This window comes from Geospiza fortis, unplaced genomic scaffold (assembly GCF_000277835.1).
Source record: "Geospiza fortis unplaced genomic scaffold, GeoFor_1.0 scaffold403, whole genome shotgun sequence".
In the NCBI taxonomy this organism is placed as follows: domain Eukaryota; kingdom Metazoa; phylum Chordata; class Aves; order Passeriformes; family Thraupidae; genus Geospiza; species Geospiza fortis.
In genome coordinates this window covers 4428946-4452919 of record NW_005054336.1, presented here as the reverse complement: position 1 = coordinate 4452919, position 23974 = coordinate 4428946, and the positions used below count along the sequence as shown (strand labels likewise).

At 35.7% G+C, this 23974-nt stretch overlaps 1 protein-coding gene across 1 annotated transcript in view; it reads left to right on the top strand.

The window, feature by feature from the left end:
- The window catches only part of DPYD (dihydropyrimidine dehydrogenase), a 311278-nt gene that overhangs the window by 72238 nt on the left and 215066 nt on the right, over positions 1-23974 (top strand). The window contains exons 4-7 of the mRNA XM_031057867.1: positions 5905-6066; positions 15090-15286; positions 19141-19222; positions 21633-21720. Coding sequence (XP_030913727.1) covers positions 5905-6066; positions 15090-15286; positions 19141-19222; positions 21633-21720 — 529 coding nt within the window. The remainder of the gene's footprint in view (positions 1-5904; positions 6067-15089; positions 15287-19140; positions 19223-21632; positions 21721-23974) is intronic.

The following is a 23974-nucleotide window of genomic DNA, read 5'->3' as shown; positions in this document are numbered from 1 at the left end:
GCCCCCCAAAAAATCCCAAACCAAATGAAAACTCCACATTGGAAAACAAAAAACATCCCAATCCCCAAAATCAGCAAAGCCATGCTGCCCTCTGGATAAAAGGTAAAAGGTTGTCCCTGGGCTGTGCAGAACACTGGGAGGGAAATGGAGGAGGGAGAAATTAATGTCAGGAGTAGTACAGAGAAACTTGTGGAACCCAGGGGAAAGTTTTAGGATTTCAGAGGAATCTTTAGGTTTAAATGAAACCAAAGGAAATTTGTGTGGGATTTTCAAGAATGCAATTCTGATTTTTTAAAGGAGAAATCAGAGAGGGAACAAACTGGAAGACAGAGAAGGACATAAAGGCATAAGGGCAAATCTGAAGTTTGGGAGATTGAGGGAGTCAAGGAAACCGTGTTTGTGGTAATACATTAGAAATAAGAAAAATGAAAAATGTGTAGACAGAGGAAAAGAAGATACAAAAAGTTGTGGAATTGCTAAGAGAAAATAAATGGAGATTGCCACAGAGAAAGGGTGTTGAGAGACATAGGATTATGACAGGTGAGAAAAATAGAATGATGGGGTTTTTCTGTGCCAGAGGAACTCTGACTAAATTAACAAAAGACATCTATATGCCATTGCAAAGACTGTAGAAAATGACGAGTCACAGTTCATATGTAAAATACTGTAGGTGGGGTACTGTTAATACAATGAAGGATTGTGGACGGCAGAAAGCTGCTAGGTGACTGGTAATAATTATATACAGATATTAATCAAAATTAATCTTTAAGTACTTCTTTGAGGCCAGGTTTTTCAAAAGTACTGTTTTATTCAGCTTTCTCTGTTAATCGTAGTATATTTCAGGTCACTAAATAAAATAGTAAGGAAAAAAATAATTTAAAAGAAACATTAGGAATGATGTTAAATTTGATGCACATGAAACAGTGACTTTTCTTGAGATGTCTGTTTGTACTTAGTGTAATGGAATGGCTGACAGCTGGTTTCAGTCGCCCTAGTGTAATTATGTAGAATAGACTTTTGCGATGACACTATGTCAATTAAGGAATCTCTCACATTCTAGACTACAAAGGACAAAATGACAGTACAAGATATTTCTTCCGTTCTTTTTCATAAAAAGATAGTGACACTGTGTGAAATTACAGTCCTGTTATGATGACACAAGTCAAATGATGTGAAAGATTTCTGGATTGATTAAAAATCATCAGCATTATAATATAGAATATGTATGATTTGATAAGTTGCTGTTATGTTTTGTTCATTCTTCTTCGGAAGATATTTGGGGGGGCTGACAGACTGAGGGCGTTTCTTGTTATATTTGAACTGGTGTGTGTCAGTGTGAAAAATGCTCCTTATATAACAACGTACTTTAGAAAGTGACTCTTCGGTCTGTGGAAATGTTTTAATCCAATACATCTTGAGTAAATTTTGAAGCCATCACAGAACATGAACTAGAATAGGAGGTGGTGATATTTTTCCATGTATTTTGCTATGTCTCCCTTTTTTAAACTTAAATCCAGATGAAAAAGAATTTATGACTGTTTTCTTCTTTCCTTTTAAAGCATTCACACTGTCTCCAAATTCTGATAAAGTCAGTGTATTAATTTTTATTACATAAAGCATAATAATGCATATTCTTCATGGTTTTTTTTACAAAACTGCAATATCAAAACATCCTGATGCATAGTGAATTTATTTGAAAAGCTCTTGAATTGAATTGAAAGAAAGGATGCTATAAGCATTTCCTGATAGTAAATATAATTTCTTCTGGTCTCTCAGTATTGATCCTATGTGTTTTAATAGATTTTTTTTCAAGTAAAACACAGTCTAATTTGCATGCAAATTATGTAATGCCTCCAAATGATACATGTGGAGATCCTCTTCTGCCTGTTTTCCTCTGATTATTGATATCTGTTTAAGGCTTCTTTTTGTTCCCTATGTTAGCAATGTAGTATTTATTGACATTTTGTTGTAGGAAACCACAAAACATCTTATCCAGTTAGATTAATTTATTTCCATGGAAATGCACCGGAAAAAAGATTCTGTGAACAAAGGCAGGAGCAGACATTTATCTCATTAAAAAATTCAGAATTCTAGTTTTAGACTTGCTTCCTCTGTGACGTCTGTAAGAAACTGGCCAACTGAGTCAACTTATTATTTAAACACCTACATAAATTACTCCAAACTGTTAAGGTAGCTTGCATTATTCTAGGCACTGAAGTAACTGTGTCATTTTAATGAAGCCAGCCTCCCTTTAATTATGATCCTTTCTCATGTACAACATGTGCGTAGTTACCAGCCTGCCAGGTCTGCATCTCTGCATGTCTGTTTTATATGCAGCTTACTACACACTAGTTTTGTAAAATGAAGTGATCAATATTTTTTAAAAACGTGAATATACTATGAATATTTTACTTCTAGTGTCACTGATAAATGTAATGATCATTAAAACATGCTTCTAGCTTAAAAAGGATAAAGCTGCATAAGCAAAATATGTTTGTGTAATTAAACATTTAAGATCATATACACATTCTAAAAACTCTCATTTATTATTGTACTACCATGCTTTGTAGTTTTGTAACACAGTTTGCATAACACCACTCAGTGTAACTTACTAGACTTACTGAATTTATCTGTCAGTGTTTGTCAAGTATTGTAAAACATTTTTCTAATTTTTTGGTATGTTAGATAATTGCCCAGTAAAGATAGGATAAATTATATAGAATAGAATAGAATAGAATAGAATAGAATAGAATAGAATAGAATAGAATAGAATAGAATAGAATAGAATGACAAAAAGATGAAGCAACTCAGGCACATGCAGCCCAGCTCGGAGCCCAGACGCCACACTGCACTGTGCCCTGGCAGGCAGGAGCTTTGCAGGTGGACTTGCTCTCGAGGCACTGCACAGTTGTGGTAGCAGCACATGGCAATATCCTTTCACTGGGAGTGAGCAGGAGCAGTGGCAATGGGAACAGTGCTTGCACTGATCTCCAGGAAGGTAGAAGGAGAATAAGGGAACTGTGGCTCTTCTGAGAGAATGTTTTAAGTTTACCTATGGTAAAATTAGCACAGAGTAGTTATGTTTTGGCAGACCATGAAACCAAGTCCAGTCCGAACCTGTGCTTCCATTTCATCTCTAGAGGTGCCCACATTAGCACGGTTGGAACACACTAGTTGAAGCAGTGCAGAAGCCTTGCCCTGCTGTTCTCAAATGTGACTGTCTTTTAATTTATCATTAAAATTATTTTAGGTGCTAAGACTAGAAGATATATACCAGTTGATACAATTTATTTAAGGTCTTAATATTTAACATGGTGATGTGTACTATGTAGTTTTTGATATTCTTATTTGAAGAGAATGCAGCTCTTTTTTTTTTCTCAGATGCTACCACTACTAGTGCCAGCTGCAGGAACTCATGGTCATGACACCAATATCTCAAAACTTTCCAAATCATGTCTCTATCTTCATATACTCAATCATGTTTCTCTCAAAGTAAGAGTTCAGCAGTAGCTGGCCTTACCCCTATTGAGTCTTCAGTTCCAGCTTCCTTCTTACCAAACTCTGGTATGGTGTTCTGATACAGATTTCCTTAGATATCACCTTAACAAACTGTGGTCTTGGTCCTATAGCCCTACTGACCCTGGGCCTTTCTCTCTGAAGTCAATTGTGCCCTGTCTTTCTGTAGCATAGCTGTGCTCAAAGTTTGCTTTGAGCTTTCAAAAGAAGTAACATGTGCCAGCTGTGTTGACGTTGCATTGGCGCAGTTTAAGTGTGAGAATATACTTTATATATGCAAGAAAATTAATTTTAAAAGAGGAATATTTAACAGCTTTGCTTTTTAGGCGTAATAACTAGGTCTGTATATAGATTTTAATTGCAAAGCTGAAAAATGTAGACAGTCCTTAATGAAGTTGCTTAAATAGAAATGCGCTTTGTTTCCATTGAACCAGAGTTGAAGATAATAAATGTAATGATACTGGACAACACAGGAAGGAAAACTGTAAGTCTAATATGTGTGAAACATAAAAGAGAACAAAAGTTCATTAAAAACCATTTTGTCTTTGAGTTAGTGAGAAAAATAACCAGCAGTAATTTGTAATTATTCCTTTAGAGTAGAAGAAAGGAATGGCTAGATGTAATTGCCTGAGGAACAGGCATCTAGTGCCACTTAAGATGCTGCAGGGTAACTAGGCTGGTCTCGTTGCTGCTTGGGAAAAATGTGGGTTTCCTGCATTGATTTTCACCTCTGCTGTCTGCAAATTTGTGTCAGTGACATCTCCAATATAACTGGACTTCTTTAATTTCCTGCCAAATTGAGCTTGCAGGTTTTTTCTTCTTCACAGGTTTTTTTAAGAATCCCTAATAATCTCTGATATCAAAACAGTATAATAATCTGGAAGAGCAAAACTGTTTGCTAATACGTACAATTCCATTTTAACTAATATTCCTTTACAGTGGAATAAATGAGAATTAGGGCTAATAAAATGTCTTACTAGTCACCACAGGGGAAATGGCTGAAGGTTCTTCAGAACAGTTGTATAAAGGGGTTGCCTGTTCAGCCAGGATTAGAATTTCAGTGGGGTTTGGTACTGTCTAGGCAGCTGGTTTGTGTTTCCAGATGAATGAGATAGGCTCGTGGTCTGCCTTAGTAGACCAGCAGCTATAAGCAAGGAGTTCAGTTATGTTTACAAATACATTTCTTGAATATTGGCATATTCTTGGAAATTTCTGTTTGTGTCTGTATGATCTGGTTTAACTTCAGACAATTGCATGCTCAGTCTAATAATATGCCTGTAGTGAATTTGAACTTCCCAAACCAAATTCTTGTTACCCATTGTTGGTTAAATTGTCAGATCTTGACACTGACATCTTTTGATTCCTGAGTGGATTCTTAACTCTATGTGGCAAAGTATACAATATGATTTCATTAACGTAGGTGCAGAACTGCCAACAGTAGTTCTCTCTCTTTAAATGACACTTCAGGTCACTCCTGGCATTTCCTCTGATTCTTCTTCTTAAGACAATTGTCTAGATGAAAAAAACAGCAGAAGTTGTTTACTCATGGCATCAGACACTGGGAACTTGCTAAAGTCCATTCCTTAGAGTTTTAGTATGGAAAGAATCCTTGCTAGTTCTCATATAGCTGGTGACTATTCCTTTTCTGAAGAAGTCCACTGAATATTGAGAATCTTTGAAGTTGTGAATTGTAGGTAACATCTTTAATTAGTTCCCTGGTTTAGGATTTAAGGAAACAGGAGAGTAAGTGTTTGCCCTGATCAGTATGTGTTGTGAAAAAAAAAAAAAGATCAAAAAGAATTCCATACTGCCATATCTGCAGGTGGCTACATGGAAAGTCTTCTCATCATGTGTCTGGGAAAATTGGCACTACTGGTCTGGTGTGAAGGACAGGAATATCAACAGAGATGGTGTGCACAGATGTGTAAAATAAGATTTTCATTCCCGAGCTGTAAAGAACTGGTAATATAACCAGCACTTTCTGGTCATCCTGTAACAAGGATTGCAACTCAGCTACTGCCCAATTGACCCAGAAACGGAGAGAATATTTTCAAGTACATAATGCAGCAATTGTAGTTTTTGAAGGTAGATTTGTTAAGCTACTAAAAATCCTACGATCCCCTCAGACTGAAGATGCTTTTAACCATTTTGCAAGATAAAAAGCAAAAGTTTACCTTTCATAATCCACGGTTTTTGCTGACTTTCTTTTCAGCGTCTTTGATGGGATTTTGCATAACATGGTAGTACATTTCAGTAAGGTCAGTGTTATTTAATACATATGCTTATATATTATTTTGTTACAAAATTCTCTCTTGAAGGTTTGAATTTTTGCTTCGTTGGTATGTGACTGTCGTTTTTATTTCTTCTTCCTTTCTCTTTTTCCTTCAGAACTACTATGGAGCTGCCAAAATGATTCTTTCTGACAATCCACTTGGCCTGACATGTGGAATGGTGTGTCCAACATCAGATCTCTGTGTTGGTGGCTGCAATTTGTATGCCACTGAGGAAGGACCAATTAATATTGGTGGATTGCAGCAGTTTGCTACTGAGGTAGGACTTGCGAATGTCTTAAATTCTTTGTATGTACTATTGAGTATTGCCTGTGGTTACCTTTGTTAATGATTTTTTTCAAGAAAAGTTGATACTAATAAAATTAAAGTATAGAAAGCTGGAATAATTATTCTGTTTCTTACCACACACTCAAATGCTTAGAAATGCTTTCATAATGCAGTACATTGTAGGAACATAAGAAACATTATTTGTGAACAAGATGATTCTTTAGACATACTGGTAGTTGAGACAATTTCTTTTATAATGAAAAATTTATTTTAGGTGACAGTGTGGATGTTGCTCCATTGTAGATTGTAGGCTGCATAAGGGAAAAGATCAAGTGCAGCTGTATCTGTAAATGCATATTAAGGAGATATAGAACTGTTCTGGGCATAGGTGGATTCTATGGCAGAATTAATGTGTGCTTGTGCTGGCTTTGAGACAAAGGATAAACTTCAGATGATTTTTTCTTTTTAATGTATTTACTTTATTTATTTTCCAAACCGAAGTAAATACATAGTTTGAGGTTGACCTAAAATACATGTCCATGTGTATTTATTTATATAGGTAAGATTCACAGTGCGTATGTGTAAATTTACTAGTTCATAAAGGTAGGTGCATGTTTTGGCTACTTGAAGCAAAGGTTGTTACTTGCTGCTTCACATTAGAAATTCTTTGCATGGGTTTCTGTTGAGCTTCTTGTGCATTGCTTGGGATTATGTAGTTTTAATGCTCCAATTTCTGTCTGAAGAAAGAGGCAACTACTCGTTTGTTAATTTCTTTTGAGGGCGTGGAGAATTTTTACCTCACTCAAGGTCTCAGATGGTACCTCATCTGATCTACCTGAAGTAAAATTTTGTAAAAATGATTATTTTGGCCTCTGTAAAAGTGAAGGAGTTATGGCTATATTAAAACCAGCATATTCATGTGTTAGGATTGTACATTTCTATACAGTCCTTAACTAATGTGCGTGTCCCTATTCTGTATCATGGGCCATTTGGCTGATCTTATTTACAAACATACAATGAAGTTCCAGTCAACTTTGCAAAGCCTGGGAAAAAACCAACTTTGTAGAACAGACCAAAAGAGAAATGCAAATCAATCTGGAAGTAACAAATGATGTCTCAAAGACCAGTATTTTCCTCTAGTGTCAAGCATAGACTTCATGCTCTCTTCTCAATGCTGTGGGTCATGATTTGATGAGCAAATAATACTACCTGCTGCTGCTGTTCTCCTTTTATCTGTCTGTATCCCTCTTTTCTTCTCTCCAGGAGACTTGTAAATCTTCTGGAGTGCCTGATAAACTTTTCTGCTAGCTGGTGCTGAATCTTCTCTCCTCTCCTCTCCTCTCTGTCATTTAAATAGTTATCCACTTCATTTTTCTTGAGATTTGAACGCACAAGTGTGTTCCAAGTTCTCATTTACAGGATGAGACTAGAGACACTGATCTGTGTTAGTTCTGTGTGTATGTTGTATAGCTGGGCTTTATCAGTCGAGAAACACTATTATTAGCTTTTCTTCTAGAGGCCTTTATTCTATATATGTAGAAGGCTAGTATTTGTTGCAAAGCAGAAGACTACTTCTTTCCTTAAGCCCCCACAAAACCAAAGATAGAAACCCAAAACCAACCGACCAAACAAAAAAGATTAGACAGTTGGAAGGTAGATCATAAATACAATTGTGAAATATTACTGTTTAGGAACCAAATGAAAATAATATCTGTTATAATTTGATTTGTGTCTTCTTTTAGCTCTTATTCTATGATTAATAGGGAGGAATTATGACTTGGTAGATAATGCTAAATATCTACCATTTTTCTTCAAAAATCTTCAGAAATCTATTAAAAAAACCCCAGTGCTAGCATTATGATTGATACGAAAACTGCAGAGAATGAATAGTTTTCAATGTTTCAAGTTTGTTTAAAATTATGTTAGTTCCAGGAGCCCTAACAGAATAAAACTGTTACATAGTTCTATATGGCAGTCCAACAAAAAGAATGTTTCAAAAAAATGTTACTATCTTTAGTATTTTCATAGTATCTATGTTTTTATACATTTAATATATAAAAAATGTAAAAGAAAAAAAATTGTTGTTAATAACCTTCAGGTTTACTTCTGTTTAACACAGAATTTGTATGTATTGTAGCACTCTTAATTAGTAATAATAGGCAGACACTTTTGCAATTAGTACTTTTTTACTTTTCAGTTAAATTTTTCTGTGAAAATAGGTGTAGTTGAAAAAATATAATGGTATGAGTGCTTCCAAGTAAAAATCATTATAAAAATACAGCTTATAATATTGAAGAAAATTGTAAGGTGCTACTGTTCATACAAGAATTGGCCCAGATAGTGTGTTCACAGCTCTACCTGTACAAGTAACTTAGCAAATTGTGTAATTTAGGCATGCAACATGTGTTAGTCTTAATGAGAGCTGCATGGTGATTCTCATGCATGGTGTAATATTTGTCCCACAGGGGCTTATTTACTGAAAACTCCATTGTGCATGAAGCCAGTTTTAGGCTTTTTTTTCCCTCTGAATTAGTCTGAGGATCATACACTTGATGCATTATGAGAGTGAGCAATAATAAAAGGGCACAACTGCTAGCTGAGATAATAGATAAAATATATATGGGTATGATGTGCCCGTTTGTGCTTCTGAACAATGACTGATCATCTGTTCATACTGCAGATAAAGCTTCCTAATTGTAAAATATTTGTCTTGCATACGGTAGAACAGTAAAAAAAAAATGGCACCTTATGCCGCCTGCATTTCCCTTCTGCCCTTTCATAGTTTTGTAACTATGTTTGGCTCATTCTCAAAGTGAATTGTAATCCAGCCTTAGAAAATGTGTTTTTTTGGCAATTAAATGTTTAAGTGGAAAAAGGGAAATGTCCGTTTGTATTTGTGATGTAGAATGTGTGTACTGGGATGCAGTTACCATGGTAACTGTTGCATCTAGAGAATAACATGGAGTAAATCTCACTATTATAAATGACGAGTGTCAAGCTCAGGTTGCACCTGCTACTTGCACAGGTCAAAATTATATTAATGCCTTTATCTGTCTCCTTTGCCCAAGTACTCCAGAATCAGGCAACATCCATTTTTTGAACACAACTTCAGTGAAAATATACTGAGATTGCAGTGACAATACATATAAGCATGAGGTATATGGCTGTCAGTCCCAAAGTGAACTAAAATCACTGGTTACTCAAGTACAAGTTTGCAAGCTTGTAGTGAAAAGAAGTGAGGTCTATTACCTTATCTGCTGTTGTATTAGTAAGAAACCCTCAAATTATTATGGTTTTGCATAGACTTTGTTGAATATAAAGGTTCTTTTCTGTTTCTGTTTAATCATTCTGAATGGTGCAGCACCAGCTAAATAGAAAATGTAGTATTTTCATCTCTGCATGCTAGATATAAACACTAGATCATTTAGTACTGTGGCTCTTGTGCCAGTTACAGTTCTGGTGATTTGTTCCTCTTTGCAGATACAGTCTGACTGCTGCTGCAGCAGAAAGAAATTGGAAAAGGAAATTTGATATGTGTTTTTCTGAAAAAGAGGGATTGTATGAGCTGGCCTGCTGCTCACCTAGGGACAGCTCAGCAGGGTACCTGTACTGGAAGGAGTGTTCTGGTGAGGGACCTGAGTGCTGAACCTCCCTTCTCCCTCAGCCCACCACAGTCAAGGAAGAAATGTCTTGCCTGAGGGATTGCCATGGAGTGGTACACTGTGCCTTTGGGCTTGGGTTCCTCTTTGAGCTGCAAATTGACAGCTCTGATCAGTCTGTAGTGCAGCTGTGAGGAGAAGGCGGCTCTTACGGGGCTGCTACTCCTGTAGTAGGATGGCCTTGAGATGCCAGGCTGGGCATCATCATGGGCATGGATGTATGAGCTGCACCTGCAAGAGGAGGATTGTTCTGGGGAGCTAAGACAACAGGACAAATAGAAAAAGCCCTTTATTTGTCACCTTTAATTTTAATACCTCTTTAGGTAATTATATCTTTTAAGTCATGTTGAAATCCATGATAATAATAAAATTTCAGGCTTGTCTGAAGGGAATGGTGTCGCTTTCCACAATAGTTCAGGGGATGAATCTGAGGACTTCTGATTTCTCTGGCCATTGCTGAAAGATTTTCTGATATTTTGGCAAGTTACATAAACTTCCCTAAAGCTTTTTTTGCAGATGTTAAGCATTTTTTTGGTTTTTAAGGCATTTGCGTGAATGTTGCTGAGTCCATTTAGTAATAGGATTCATGAAATGTTGAGATTTGGATTCTGCAATGTCCTAAATCCATGGGATATCTTAGGACTAGAATAATGGAGGTTTAAAAAGTCTTTAATAAGATGTTTTGGGGCCTAGTTTTGTAAGCACTCACCTATTTCCATAAAAATTTGAAATATTGCAACTTTAACTCTTAAATTGTGGAGGGAAGATCATGAACGTTTCATAACTAGCACGTCTGTGGAAAAACCACTTCATGTAACATCCTATGCTATCCGCTGCAATTAAATGGAATTAATTGGGTGATCATGTAATTTGACAACTTCAAGAAGGTTACTGTGCATGCAATTTGCTTTATTTTGCATTAAAATATGTGCAAAATATGATTTTCTTCTTTAAATATTCAAGTGCCCCATATTAATGTAAACCAGCCTACAGATAAATATCCATGGAAACCAGTGGGGAAGTGTGAAACTAGTAAAACCAGTTCCTAAATGTTCCTGATTTCATTGCCTGTATTCTGCTGTCTGTGCACTAGTAAAATGTGATAACAATTCAGTGTATACTGATACATTTCCCTCTAAAATTAATCCCAGCTAGATTCTAATGTCCATGTCAGTAAGCGGTATCTCACTGCCTTAGTGAAGGATGTTTAACTGTAAACCTTACTGATAAACTTATTTCTAGAGCCCTTTAAGCATGGAACCAAGCATTATATTTGAAGAATATAGAAAATTTAGTTATCAAGTCAAAACATATATTACTAAAAGGTTAAATTGTCCTTCTGTTTGTCCTTCTGAAGTGCATCCTTCTCTGTATATCTTGGATATACAAAGTATGTTTTGATAGTCTCATTTTGTAGGATTAGACAAAAGTTTTTCACACTTTAACACTGAGATTGATCTTTCAATCTATTTACTATTTTGTTATACATTGTCATAGTCCAAAAATAATTTTAGGTGGTCATGGAATAGAAGAATGGCTTGTGTTGGAAAGGAGCTTAAAGATTATCTAGTTCCAACTCCCCTGCCTTGGGCAAGGACCCCTTCCACTAGACCAGGTTGCTCAAAGACCCCTCCAACCTGGCCTTGAACACTGACAGGGACCATGGAATCATTAAGGTTGGAAGAGATCTTAGAGATCATCAAGTCCAACCTTTGACCAAACAACACCTTGTCAACTAAGCCGTAGCTCTAAGTGCCGCACTGATTGAAATTAGGTATTTTATTTACTTTAAATTGTATAAAATTTGAGGTAAAAATTCTGAATGTTAGTTCTAGCCTGTTTTAATGGTTTAAAATGTTTTGGAGTCATTTAAGTCATGCTTACTTTGCCTTAAAATTATTTTCATCTGATTAGCAAAATACATTTCTCTGAGTCACCTGCTACTCTTTGCAGAATGTCACATCTTTTCATCAAAACATTCTAATACAAGAGTGGTGTAGTGAAGAAAAGAACCAGAATTTTATTACATGGGGCTAACAATAAGCTTTTCCCTATCTGCATTCTCAAAAGCAGCTAAAATGATTTGGCTGAGACTTTCCAGGAAATTTAAACTGGAATCAGTCGCTCAACAATTGAAACCACTGTAGTTGGCTCAAGTGGGGCATGTTGTGGAACCTGAGTGTAAACTCATGTTATGCAATATTTTTATATATTTTGGAATTTTGCTCCTTGTTGAATGTTTTGGAACACGACCCTTTTGCAGTGAAAGGATGCTTTATTTACAGTAGAGTACACAACAAACTGTTGGATTTCGTACTACAAAAAACCATAGAGTATTGAGCGAGTTCATTCACACCTTTACACAGTGAAGTGATGCAAATAGGAGAACTATAATATGTTACAGATATGTGAATCAAGAGAGAATTTTTTTCAGTTGTTGGAACTTAGCAGAATAGATTGCCTGGTTTGGTTTGGTCAAATTGGAACTCACTTGTGGACTAAATCTCCATGTTTTATAAACTGGGATATCCTCTTGGAGGGCTCTAATGGACATGAGGCATAAGAAGTGGACAGAATCAATGTGGACTTAATTTGAATAGGCCCTAGACAGTGAAGTAATGATAATTGTGTCATATTTGATAAAAAGTTTAAGAATAAATGCCTAGTGTTATTATTGTCTATTATTAATGTGTGTATGAGAGACCCAGAAAGAAAGGCAGACATGAGGATGATGACTGAGGCTTTTTACTGAGAGACTCTGCTTCAAAATTCATCATTTGGTCTCATTTTCCTGAATGGGTCTTGGTTAAAAAGCCCTGCAAAACAAAGGAAAATCTCCATCCAAACACCAAGCAAGCAAGAAAGAAATCATGTTTTTGAAGGAAAAGTGGAGAGAAGGGTAATACTATTAAATTTTACCTACATCCTGAACATAGTCTGAAGAGATTAGAAGCAGAAAGGACAGTTGAATGTAATGTGCCACTGAACACTTGCTTGCCAGTTACTCATCTATGGCCACCAAAGGATTTATACAGAGGAATCCAGTGATATTTAATTGAGTGACTTGCAGTATAGGGAAACTTCACCATGAGGTGAGTAAAAATCCTTTGAAATGCATTAAAGCAGTTTGCTATTTTCACACAGTTACCCTGCCAGCCTTAATATGCAAAACTGCCACTGAATTCCAGATGGCAAGATACTGCCACACAAGCTGGCTGAGCTGCATAAAGGCAGTTTTACCCTGTTTGCAAATAGGCAGAATTAAAGTTGACCATTCAGCCTGAACTCCTAGGATTTTCTGCATGAGTGCTTGGTTTCTGAAGCTTAACACTGCACTACAGTAGTGTGGAACTTCAGTGTAACATTTATTAGATAGGTATGACTATTCAATAATACATATAAAAATAGTTATGTTAACGATAAAGTAAATTTAGTAGTAAATTTGTTAAGCATATGCATATTCAGAGTGTTCAATATGCATATTAAATATGCAATTTATATAATTTTTGTTACAGAATACCCTTTTTAAACAACTATATGAGACTAGTGAAAATTTGCTACAATTCAAGCAATTTCTTATGAATATAGCAAAGCAGACATTTTAGAAATATCATTGCATTTGGGTTATCATAATCTAGTTTCACAGTACAATATGAGCTTTTCAGCCTGTGAAATCCATTAATAACCACATTAAACTTTCCCATATTGTATGAATTGTCAGGTTTAAATGTTTCTTTCTTTAAAACAATTCTCTGTCTCTTGCTTCATGCAGTTTGTTAAACCACTGTGTCAATTTACAAAGACTGGGGGAGTTTGACACAAATTTTAGAGTGGGAAGGAACTAATCATTGGTTTACCTAGCATGAGTGCTCAAGTGCATATGAAGAAAATGAACATTGATTCAAAATATAAATGAAAAATTCTAATCATGAGTGGAATTGCCGGAGTTTAACTTGAAAACCCTTTGCTTCTTGAGTTCTAAGGAAAGTAAAATCTGTTGCTAAGCTTCTAAATAGTTTAAATATACTATTTATTAAGACAAATGTCAGTGTATATATTTTAGAGGACTAGGTAGTTATTAGGGAACACAGCTCTGCATTGAAATAGGTGGGGAGCAGTGTGGTCTCCTGGTAGTTTTTGAGATTCTGCATTGATGGTATTTTTGATATGACTGAGAAATCCCCATGCAATGTACTCTTGAATTATTATGTCTGCTACAGATATATACTGCTTGGGTTAAACATACTTCCCCCTAAAGTAAAAAGAAGATGTACCTGTGCTATTCCATGCTTCTAATGTTTAGTAGCCTCTAAGGCTGTATGTCTGTTCTTTTTCCTTTTGTAGATTGTACAACACAGAGACTCACTTCCTTTCTCTGCAATTTCTCTAAATGCAGAGGAGACTGAAATCTTGCTTGGGCAATAGAAGAATATTTCTGCCTTCACCTCTTCCCTGTATATCTGAGTATAGAACTAATTTAATGCAAATCTGAAAAATTGTGTGACATTACACCAGGTTAGCAGCCCATTGCATTGGGTTCTATAGAAATACACAACAGTGGGCAGAGATTGTTGCTAAGTATTTTTAATAGTCAGGACAGATTGGAGCAGATCATCACCATTATGCAGGTGAATGAGTCATTGGGGCATAGGGACAACAGTCTAACTTTCAGATGTGTCTACAGTTTTTGGAAACCCAATTAAAAAGTGGATAACAAATTAAATAAGATAGGTAAGAAACTGAAATAAAGTCCTATAAAAATATCTAAGAGGAAGAATCTAAAGCATAGGTTAACAATGAAAATATAGCACTGAAGACTAAGTGTAGTTACTAAAAAGCATTTCAAGCAGACCTAAAGTTTGTTACCTACCACCTCTAAAATTCAAGCTATAAGTGATTTTTCCAGGATGATGCAGGTTGTCTCTTGAAGAAGCAAAGCCTCTTGACTGGCACTATAATCCTTTGCATTACTTGCAGAGGTATTTTTCTACTAGTAAGAATAATTTGGTTGCAGGGAAATTTTTTGGCATTGCAGAGGTTCTCTACCATCTGGCTGACTTCGCATTCCTATTCTGTCACTGGTAGTCTGGATCTGTCTTCTCTGTAAAATTTACAGTAGTGAAGAACCTGACTTCAGAGGTTTTAAAACAAAAAGAGCCATAGAAGGACCAAACTCTATTAAATACAACATCCCTCACAAATGCACAGATCATGTTATTTGGAAACCTCTATAATGTTGTGAGTTTGCTATAATATACCAGCTATGTGACAGCACTAGCAGAAGCTTCCAGCATGTCAGTCATAATAAAGTTTAGAGAGGGAATGTGTTTAACCTGTTGATTGTGTTGCTTTTCAGGTTTTCAAATCCATGAATATTCCTCAAATCAGAAACCCTTCCTTGCCTCCTCTAGAAGATATGCCTGAAGCATATCAGGTGAAGATAGCTCTTATTGGTGCAGGACCTGCAAGTTTAAGTTGTGCTTCCTTTTTGGCTCGACTGGGCTATTCAAACATCACCATATTTGAAAAGCAGGAGTACCTTGGGGGCTTAAGGTAATAAAACAATGATAACAAAGCACTGTTTGCAATTATTGTAGAAAGCATAGCAAAAACTGTTGTACATACATAGTTTATATATGATCGCTTGACTTTTAGCATAGGAAGAGAACAGAAGATTTCAGATCTGTAAAAGTCACCTTTTAATTAAATAATTGATCATTCATGTTAAAAGAGGTACAGTTACAGGCAAGCTTTAACTGAAAATCTAGTGGCTATCTCCTATATTCTCTTCACATGACCTGTTAAATTCTAGGGTGCAATTGTTATGATCAAATTAACATATTAGAAAATCGTGTCAGGAACCATTTTCCCTTATCCTTAAAACAAGATTAAGTCCTTGTAGCCCTAGTGAAAGAATGCTTAAAATGCTTTAGATAGTAATTTCATGGAGTTTTTGTTTTAGCATGCTTTCCTGGACTACCTTGTGTAAATAAAGGTGACAGTGGCAATCAGCCATCAGTGGATCTGCTTTAGCAGGCCCTACCATATGGGTGAAATAAACCCCCTGCAATTCAACCTTTGAAAAGTTACAAATACATAAAGGAAGGTACGTTTACTATTTTCCTCTGTGGTAAACCCTTGGCTAGTATTTGCATGTTGTCAGTCCTCTACACTAGAAAATTAATTTTTACCACTGCAGTAATGGCTGTGATCAAATCTAGTAGGTTTGTTGGAATCCCTGTGTATGAGATAATTCGGACACTGACTAGTGGATACCAAGCCATTCAAAATCAAAATTAAATTATACAATGTAAGGTGTGCAAGAGTACAAAATGCGCTCACACAATGTGTTTAAAAAATAAAAAATGTAATGAAACAGAGAAAGAAGGATGATGCACTTACATTTCTTAATGCAGCATCACTGAGATCAATAGAGTTGACACGGTTAATGAAATTGATCCATAATGTCAAATACTTGTTCAGTGCTCTGCAAGAAAGAGAATCAGTTCTGGAGAAGTTGAACCGATTACTTGTGTTTTTCCCAGTGAGGTTCAGAATTATTCTACCTAATTACCAAAATGTTAATCCATAGGCATTTAACTGTGAAGCTGTTTCACTTGAACTAGTTACCATAGAGGATTGCAAATTTAGTATGTGAAATACCTATTTACCTGTTCAGTAGCACATGTTATCATAAATACCAGATTAAAATCAGTTTTGTTGCTGTAAAGTAGTCAAAATTAATAAGAGGTTTTTAACAAAAAGGCTCTTTTTGGTGACAGGTTGGACTCAGGCTGGACTTGGCAATACAGTGCAGGACTTCCTGCAGCTGCCTCAGTGCTGTAGTACAATGCTACAGTTGCTTAGTACATGCTTTTATATTTGAAGCAGTGTGATCTTAAGTTCTTCATGGTTTAACTTGAATTTAAAATAATGTGTTGCTTGTTGTTTCTCCTAATGCAAAAAGCCTTACACGGAGTTTTGCCTGTTCTCTTAAGATCCTAATGGTTGAGGAGTGTATTTTTAAATGTATTTCTTTCTTTTGAGGCTTAACATGTATTAATCAAGGTCATATTTGACTTCCATTCACTGTAGAAATGCTCATGTGTGGTTTAAGGGCATCAATTCCTTTTGTCCTTACTTTAATCTTGAAACAGAAGGGGGGCTGGCCTGTGGCAGCAGTCATCCATTATTGCATTTCTAAGTCTTTGCAGCACGTCTTTTAACAAATTTAGATTATTGATGAGCATGTTTTCAAGGCTTCATAAACTATTGCAAATTGCTAAGACGACCAAATCAATTTTGTATTTGGAATCAGCTGTTTAAAATGGCAGTGATTTTGCCTTCAAAGTTTTTTCCAGTTGTTTTTAATTAGGATGTTTCTTGCATCATAGCTGATTTTCATAATATTGTGACACTAGAAAGGTGTCTAGTGATTGCAATTCCTGTGGTGGGATATTTAAATATTACATAAATCTGTGCTTCTCTGTGTCTGGATTTTTCATATTTATGGGCAGGTTTTCCTATGTTTCACCAATTGTGTAAAATTTATGCTTTATAGTAGAGTAGGCATGAGCACACCATGAGATTGCTTAGAGACCATGAACAAGCTTTACTGCTTTTGCTCCTATCTGTGCCACTGCTTTACAATGTACCAAAATACTTCTCTCACTAGGCCAAAGAGTTGTCCCTTGAGCAGCAGTAATTTGAAGTCTCTGAGAAACACCAAGCACCTGTCCAAGCACCTCTGACTTGGGTCAAATTTGAGGTTGACGTGAATTTGTGGGACACTTTGCATCCACTGCATCCCTCCTCCATCTCTGCCCCATTTCCTTTTCCCCTCAGTCTCTCCATTGCAGAGTCAGAGACCATATGCTGCTGCTGAAAGAAATTGCATCAAAATTATTGATATATAGTTGACTTCCATAAAAAGCCTATTTTCATAGTTAATGTGCATGCATGTGGGTATACCTCACAGCATAAAATGAAGTGTTTAATAAGAGCAAAAAAAAGTGTTTACAAATTCTGACAGTGATGTAACACAGCCAGTGGTGTTCTGGGAGCATGCTGTGGAGACATCATAGGTGGCCTGGAAAATAGAACTTTCCTCTTTTTGATTAGATTTCTTTATTGAATCTCTGTTGCAGAATCATATTGATACATTAGTTTCTGCCTCAGACACCTTTATTTAGCATGACCTGTGCAAGTTGTATTGACACATTCATTATATTTGATATTTACAACACTTCTCATTGCACACTGGTCAAGTGTAAAAAGGGCAGTATTAGAAATAAGGAAGAGCATCAGTTTCTTATCAATGTAATTAAAGTTGATGCAACTTAAAAGAAATAAAACTCTTCTGTCCTGTCAAAGTTAGATGCTAAAGATGTGTGGACAATATCAATATGTAAAATAAGCTGCAGTGAATCTCTTGTGCCTCTGCTTTGTTATGGATATTACAGATTCATTAATTTGAAAACAGATTAGACTGTTTGAAGCTTAGACGTATCTGGGGAGAAGCCTTTACTTTTCTGCATATTTAGGTTTCTATCTTCATTGAACAAAAGTATCTAAAACATAACTTCACTGTGTTTCTCTGCAACATGTTTACATGTTTTACAGTAGGAATTTAGAACTGGCATATATAGATGTAATTTCACCAGAGAGAAAAGAAAAAATATACATATATACACACATATATATATTAGATCTGTATCAGTAGATATAAACTGAGATTCTATACTGGCACTGCAGCTTTTCCCTTTTGTGATTCTGGGAACTTGAAGATGTCATTCTTAATCTTCCCCAGGAGGAAAAAATGCCGGTTAATAAACATTAAGTCAAAAAACAGACACAAAATCAACAGCTGATAAAGCGTTTGTCCATCCTGAAAAATAATTAAAAATTTATGAAGTAGAAATGGAGGTACAGTTTTAAATAGCCTAGCTCAAAATAGCATATGTACCACTTTAAAAAAATTGCATGGGAAATTTGATACTCTAGTATTAGATAGCTTAATGAAAGATTGCTATGTCACTTTGCTTTCAGTAGCCATGAGGTCTTTTTTTAAATGGGTATCCTAAGCTTAGTGTTATGTATTCTGGTGAACAAAAGGAATGAAGCTGAAGTCCTTTAGAATTCAAACATAACATATGTTAATTAGTCACCTACAAGAGTGGGCAGTGTTGGCCTCAAGGTACTGCCTTTCTGGCCTATATTTTTAGCATTGGATGAATAATGCTTTTTTGTCACTCTAAAAATTAAAAAAAGTCAAGAGTCACACTTCAGCACATTTCCGTTCGCATATGTCAGAAGTAACTAAGATATATTATAAGTATTTTAGCAAATAATAATAAATGTTAAAATAATATTTTCCTAATAGTTACAAGCATTTTTTTTTGTTTTAGTACGTCTGAAATCCCCCAGTTCCGTTTGCCATATGATGTAGTGAATTTTGAAGCCGAGCTTATGAAGGATCTTGGAGTGAAGGTAATGAAAAATATATCCTGCCTATGTATAGCTCAAAAAAAAAAAGAACAAGAACTCTGCCAAAGATTAACAGCAAAATGTCATGCACATTAGTAAAGAACGATTAAAAGCTATGCTAGACAGAGGCAGGAAGATGCTTCCTCTTGCTCAGGGCATTTGTCTGTCTCCTGTCTGAATGCCACTAGTTTGGAAAAGGGCAATCAATAGTTCTCATCTGGAATGCCTGCATGTGATTAATTGTCTGTAAGAAACAAATTCCTAAATTGCTTTAGGGGTTCAATGTAGCTATTGGAATGATTTGATTTTTTTTAATCAAGTTTTTTTCATGCAAGTTTGGCACTACTTAAACCATTCATATTTGATACTTCTTTTGTTCCTTCTCCCCGAGTTTTTTTTTCTAATGGGTTATCATTATAGTCTTGCATCCAAGTTAATTTTATAATAAAATGCATTAAATTAAAGTGTTAACATGATCATCTGTTATAAACAATAACAATCTATTACTTCTTGGAAAGCAATAGTTATGCATTATTCTGTTAAATAAATGTGTGTTGTTTATAGATAATGGGAACAGTGATTTATTGTAATTTAGGACTTGAGCTGATGATTTAGATAGTATTTACAATTGTTGCACATTTTAATAGAAGTTACAAATGTACCACTGGATCAAATTTTTGAGTACCAGGAGAGATACTTTATGTTTAACACATTACTAAAACCTTCCGTGAAGCAAGAAATTCTTGGATTGAATTCTTTCATGTTGATTGTTTTTGTAAAAGCAGTAAGTAGACTGTTGTCACAAGACCTGAGTGAGAGCATTGTTCTGCCTGGGTTTTTTAAAATGCTAGTAAGATGCAAGATAAGGTTTAAAGTGCTACAGATCTGTTTTTCTACTTTAAAGCTCCCTTTGCAACCCTTGCAAAGACTGACAGAATGGCAGTTTAGTTAGGGATGGTGTTAAACAGAGCACTGAGACACCTTTAGACAAAACTGCTGGGCATAGACTCCTGGGACTCCTCTGCCAGCCTCAGTTCCCAGGGCTGTGTGTTATGACAAGGTCTCCAGAATGGACTGATAGAGCCACCATGTCATCTTGACCTGCAGGTCCTCTGTGGTTCTGCAGTACAGCAGAGAATCTCAATGTAAATTTGTTTCAAAGCTCTGCCACTGGTTTGCAATTGGCCCTTTGGCAAGCTGGTTAAATAAGTACCTTAGCTTTATGCCTCTGTAAGCTGGAAATATTTTCTGGTGTTTACTTAAAGCATTTCAAATCTGTGGTGGAAGGTGCTGTGTTGTGTAAATGCCCAGTAGTGCTGTTTATTCAAGTAATTCCACTGAAATTAGTAAGAATTAGTCAGCTGGATAAGGATTACAGAGGTAGGCCCTAGAAGTATTATGAATCCTCACATAAAATAGTATTGCTATTTAAATTCCTTCATCAGGTTTTCATAACATACGTACACAACAGGATAAAAAAATGTAATGACAGTTTATGGAACGTCTTTTGTTGCAAGTGAGGATGGAGTCTGTATTGTTTTAAGGATTGCAATAGTACATGACTTTTCACCTCTGATAAAATTTATACTAAATCTCCAAAGACAAAGTAAGTCAGTGTTTTAAGTAGTGTAAATTGTATTTTACCTCTGCCTTTTTTCCCCACCGACCTGAAAAGTATACTAAATAAAATATAGGCAGATTGAATAACAAACAAGATACACAGTGACTTGAAGGCTAAACTGTTAAGATCACAAAGTAGAGAGCTTACACAACAGCACTGCATTTTGTGAAGTAAAATCACATGTGATATAAAAAACCTGAGGGAAAACATTCAGGTTCAGAGAGTCTAAGATGTGGAGATAAAAACACACATACCTACGTCAAGAAGTATGAAATATCAGAAGAGAATCACACACACTTTTTGTGCTCAAGGGCCTTGGGGTTAGGAGTGATGAACAAACGGTGTGTGTATATCCAGTTGCATGACCTCTGCACAGGCACTGCCATCCTTGGTTTCCTGAGCACGCAGTGAGCACCATTCCCTATCTCACACTTACAGCTCCTCTAGGTGCTCAGCCTGGCCTGTGGCTGCTCAGAGCAGGATTAGTGGTGGAGAATGGCTCCAGAAAAAAAAAAGAAATGCAGCTTTTGCTTCTGGAAGCAAAAAGCAATTGATCGGAAACAAGTGTAGATTAAAGGTGTGTTTTGATTGCTGTGAGTTATTTCTTTCAATAAATGAACATCATTACTGCACTGTGGACACTGTTTCATGTCTAAATTAGAATTAACAATTGCAAGTGTAAATCAAAACTTATGTCATTCATAATTTTGAAAACCTTTGTTAGTTTACCATGCAGAATGTGCTGCTTCATTGTAATTGCAATTTTTACCAAGCAATTTTTAATTGTTTCAGATAATTTTTAGGAAAGGCCTCGCAGTGGATGGAATGACACTCCATACCCTGAAAGAAGATGGCTATAAAGCAGTCTTTATTGGAATAGGTAAGAGCTCATGGTCCCATGTTTTGTCATACTGAAATTAAAGGACTGCCTAGGAATAAACTGGAATTTGTATCTTTATTAATAACATGATGGGAGAAAGCTTTAATTTGGTGCATTATGGATGTATGGAATATAAGAAAAATTTTAAAATCACAAAGCTAAAATTAAGAGGCCTTAAGACGATTACTAAAATTTTCAGATTTATATTACAGATCTTTAAGTAATATGCGAACGTAGCCAAATGGGTTGTTTTATTGTTTGTTTAGATAGTTTAAAATGGATGAACTAAAAATTTGCTTGTAATTAATTGCCATACTGGCCTAGAGTGATACACAAGTTTAGTTTTCAATTTTTGCGAACAGCTTACTACACCCACACAATTACTGAGTCTATATGTAAGCCAGTGATATCATGCTTGGTTGCTTTTTTTCTTTCATCCATATAAAATGTGCCACATCCTTCAGATAGGCTGTAGTGAAATGTACTTATGGAGTGGGTTAACAAAATAAGCTGATTTTGACTTGTACAAAACTGGCATCATAGGTCTGTCTTTTCTCATATAGTAGAGAAGTCCTACACCTCTCTGCTGTTTGAATCATTGCTTCTTTTTAATGTTAGATTAGAATTATTATCCATTTACAATTATTTTGAGGTACAGCTGGACCCATTGCTGCCATATGATAGGCATGTTGAGCAGGCATTGTCTACAGTTGGTATGAGGCTTAATGCTCTTTATTGATCTAGACGTTGCCTAAGTGAACATAATAGGAAACAAGTTGTCCAACTGTTCCTCCTTCCTATTATTGATTACAGAGATGTAATTCTTAGTGCAACGACAACTGTTGTTTACCATCTGGTTATGCAGCATAATAAGCTTTGCAGGTCTATTCTGTTGTGTAATGATAGCACAGAGTGTTGTGATTTATGTAATCCTAAATCCTCACATTGTTAGGGAACTTCCATGTAAAGGAATTCTGATGTATCATATTTTGATGTAATTGTATATGAGGCAAATGGTGTGACTTATATTTTTTATTGTTTTCATCTGTGTCTTTCAAACCACATTGCAAAATCTCACCAATGAGGAATTAATTCATAAGCATTTGTTTTCTGTGAGTCTAGCACTTAGGAAAAAATTCAGTCATTTTTTTAAACATATCAGCATCGTTCCTCTGCATTTCTGACTCAGAAGCTTAGAATAACAGTTCAGCAAAAATGACCACTGAGCACTTCACATAGAATTGGAGTGTTTGGTTTATGTATCTGGGTTTATTTTCTGACCTTAATAAAGCTATGCTAATATAAAATATTTTTGGTTAGAAATATATGTATATATATATATATATATATAGCAACAGAGAAGATTTTTCCATACAGATATTAGGTAAAGGGACACAGCCAGAGTTTTAATAAACAAGAGAAGGTATCTGAAGCATAGTTCTCCTGTAAAGCATGTGTTCATTGATTGTACTAGGAAACAGAGTGTATAAATGCTAATGAAGGATTATATGTACCTACAAAGTTTTGTTATTGGACACTACCTTGCATTTATGATGCCCTTTCTGTACCTGTTGTCTGCCTGTCATCTCACTTTTGCAGGACTGTGTAAGCCACTGGATAGTAAAGTGGCCTTGCATACTGGCAGGGAGAGGGGGAGGACATGCTGAGGGGTTGTGTATTTGTGGAGTTAACAATATTAATGCAATAGAGCATTTATAAGCTATCAGCAACAGCCATTTCTCCATAATGAGTCTGAACTGCATTTCTTTTTGTGTTCTTTGCCTACTAAACAAACATATTCCATGAAATACCACATTTGAACATTCTCTGAATCATAGGGGTAAAATAATTATGGAGCTACTTATATAAAATGGAAGATTTATTTTTTGTTGTAATTTGCTTCAGAATATATTTGTACCTTGATGGAAAAGAAATATGGCAGTTTTAAATTTTCCCTGTTAGGGGAAAAAAGAAGTAAATGAGTGTGTAAAAGAAAATGAAATCCCTGATAGGATGAGTACAGTGTGAGAGGACTTTTTTGCAGCAATGTGATTTTTGAAGAGTACGCCTTTAGTCTTGCAAATGAGTTGGAATTCAAGATTTGCTCAGTTGGGATTGTACAAAAGTCCATGTATGATTCATGAAACAGAAGATCACTTGTGAATAACCAGCTACCTGAGGGCAGGTGGAGTTGCAAAGAGAACTTTGAAAACTGTTTTTCACACAGTTATGCATCAGGGAAAATCTGTTCCCT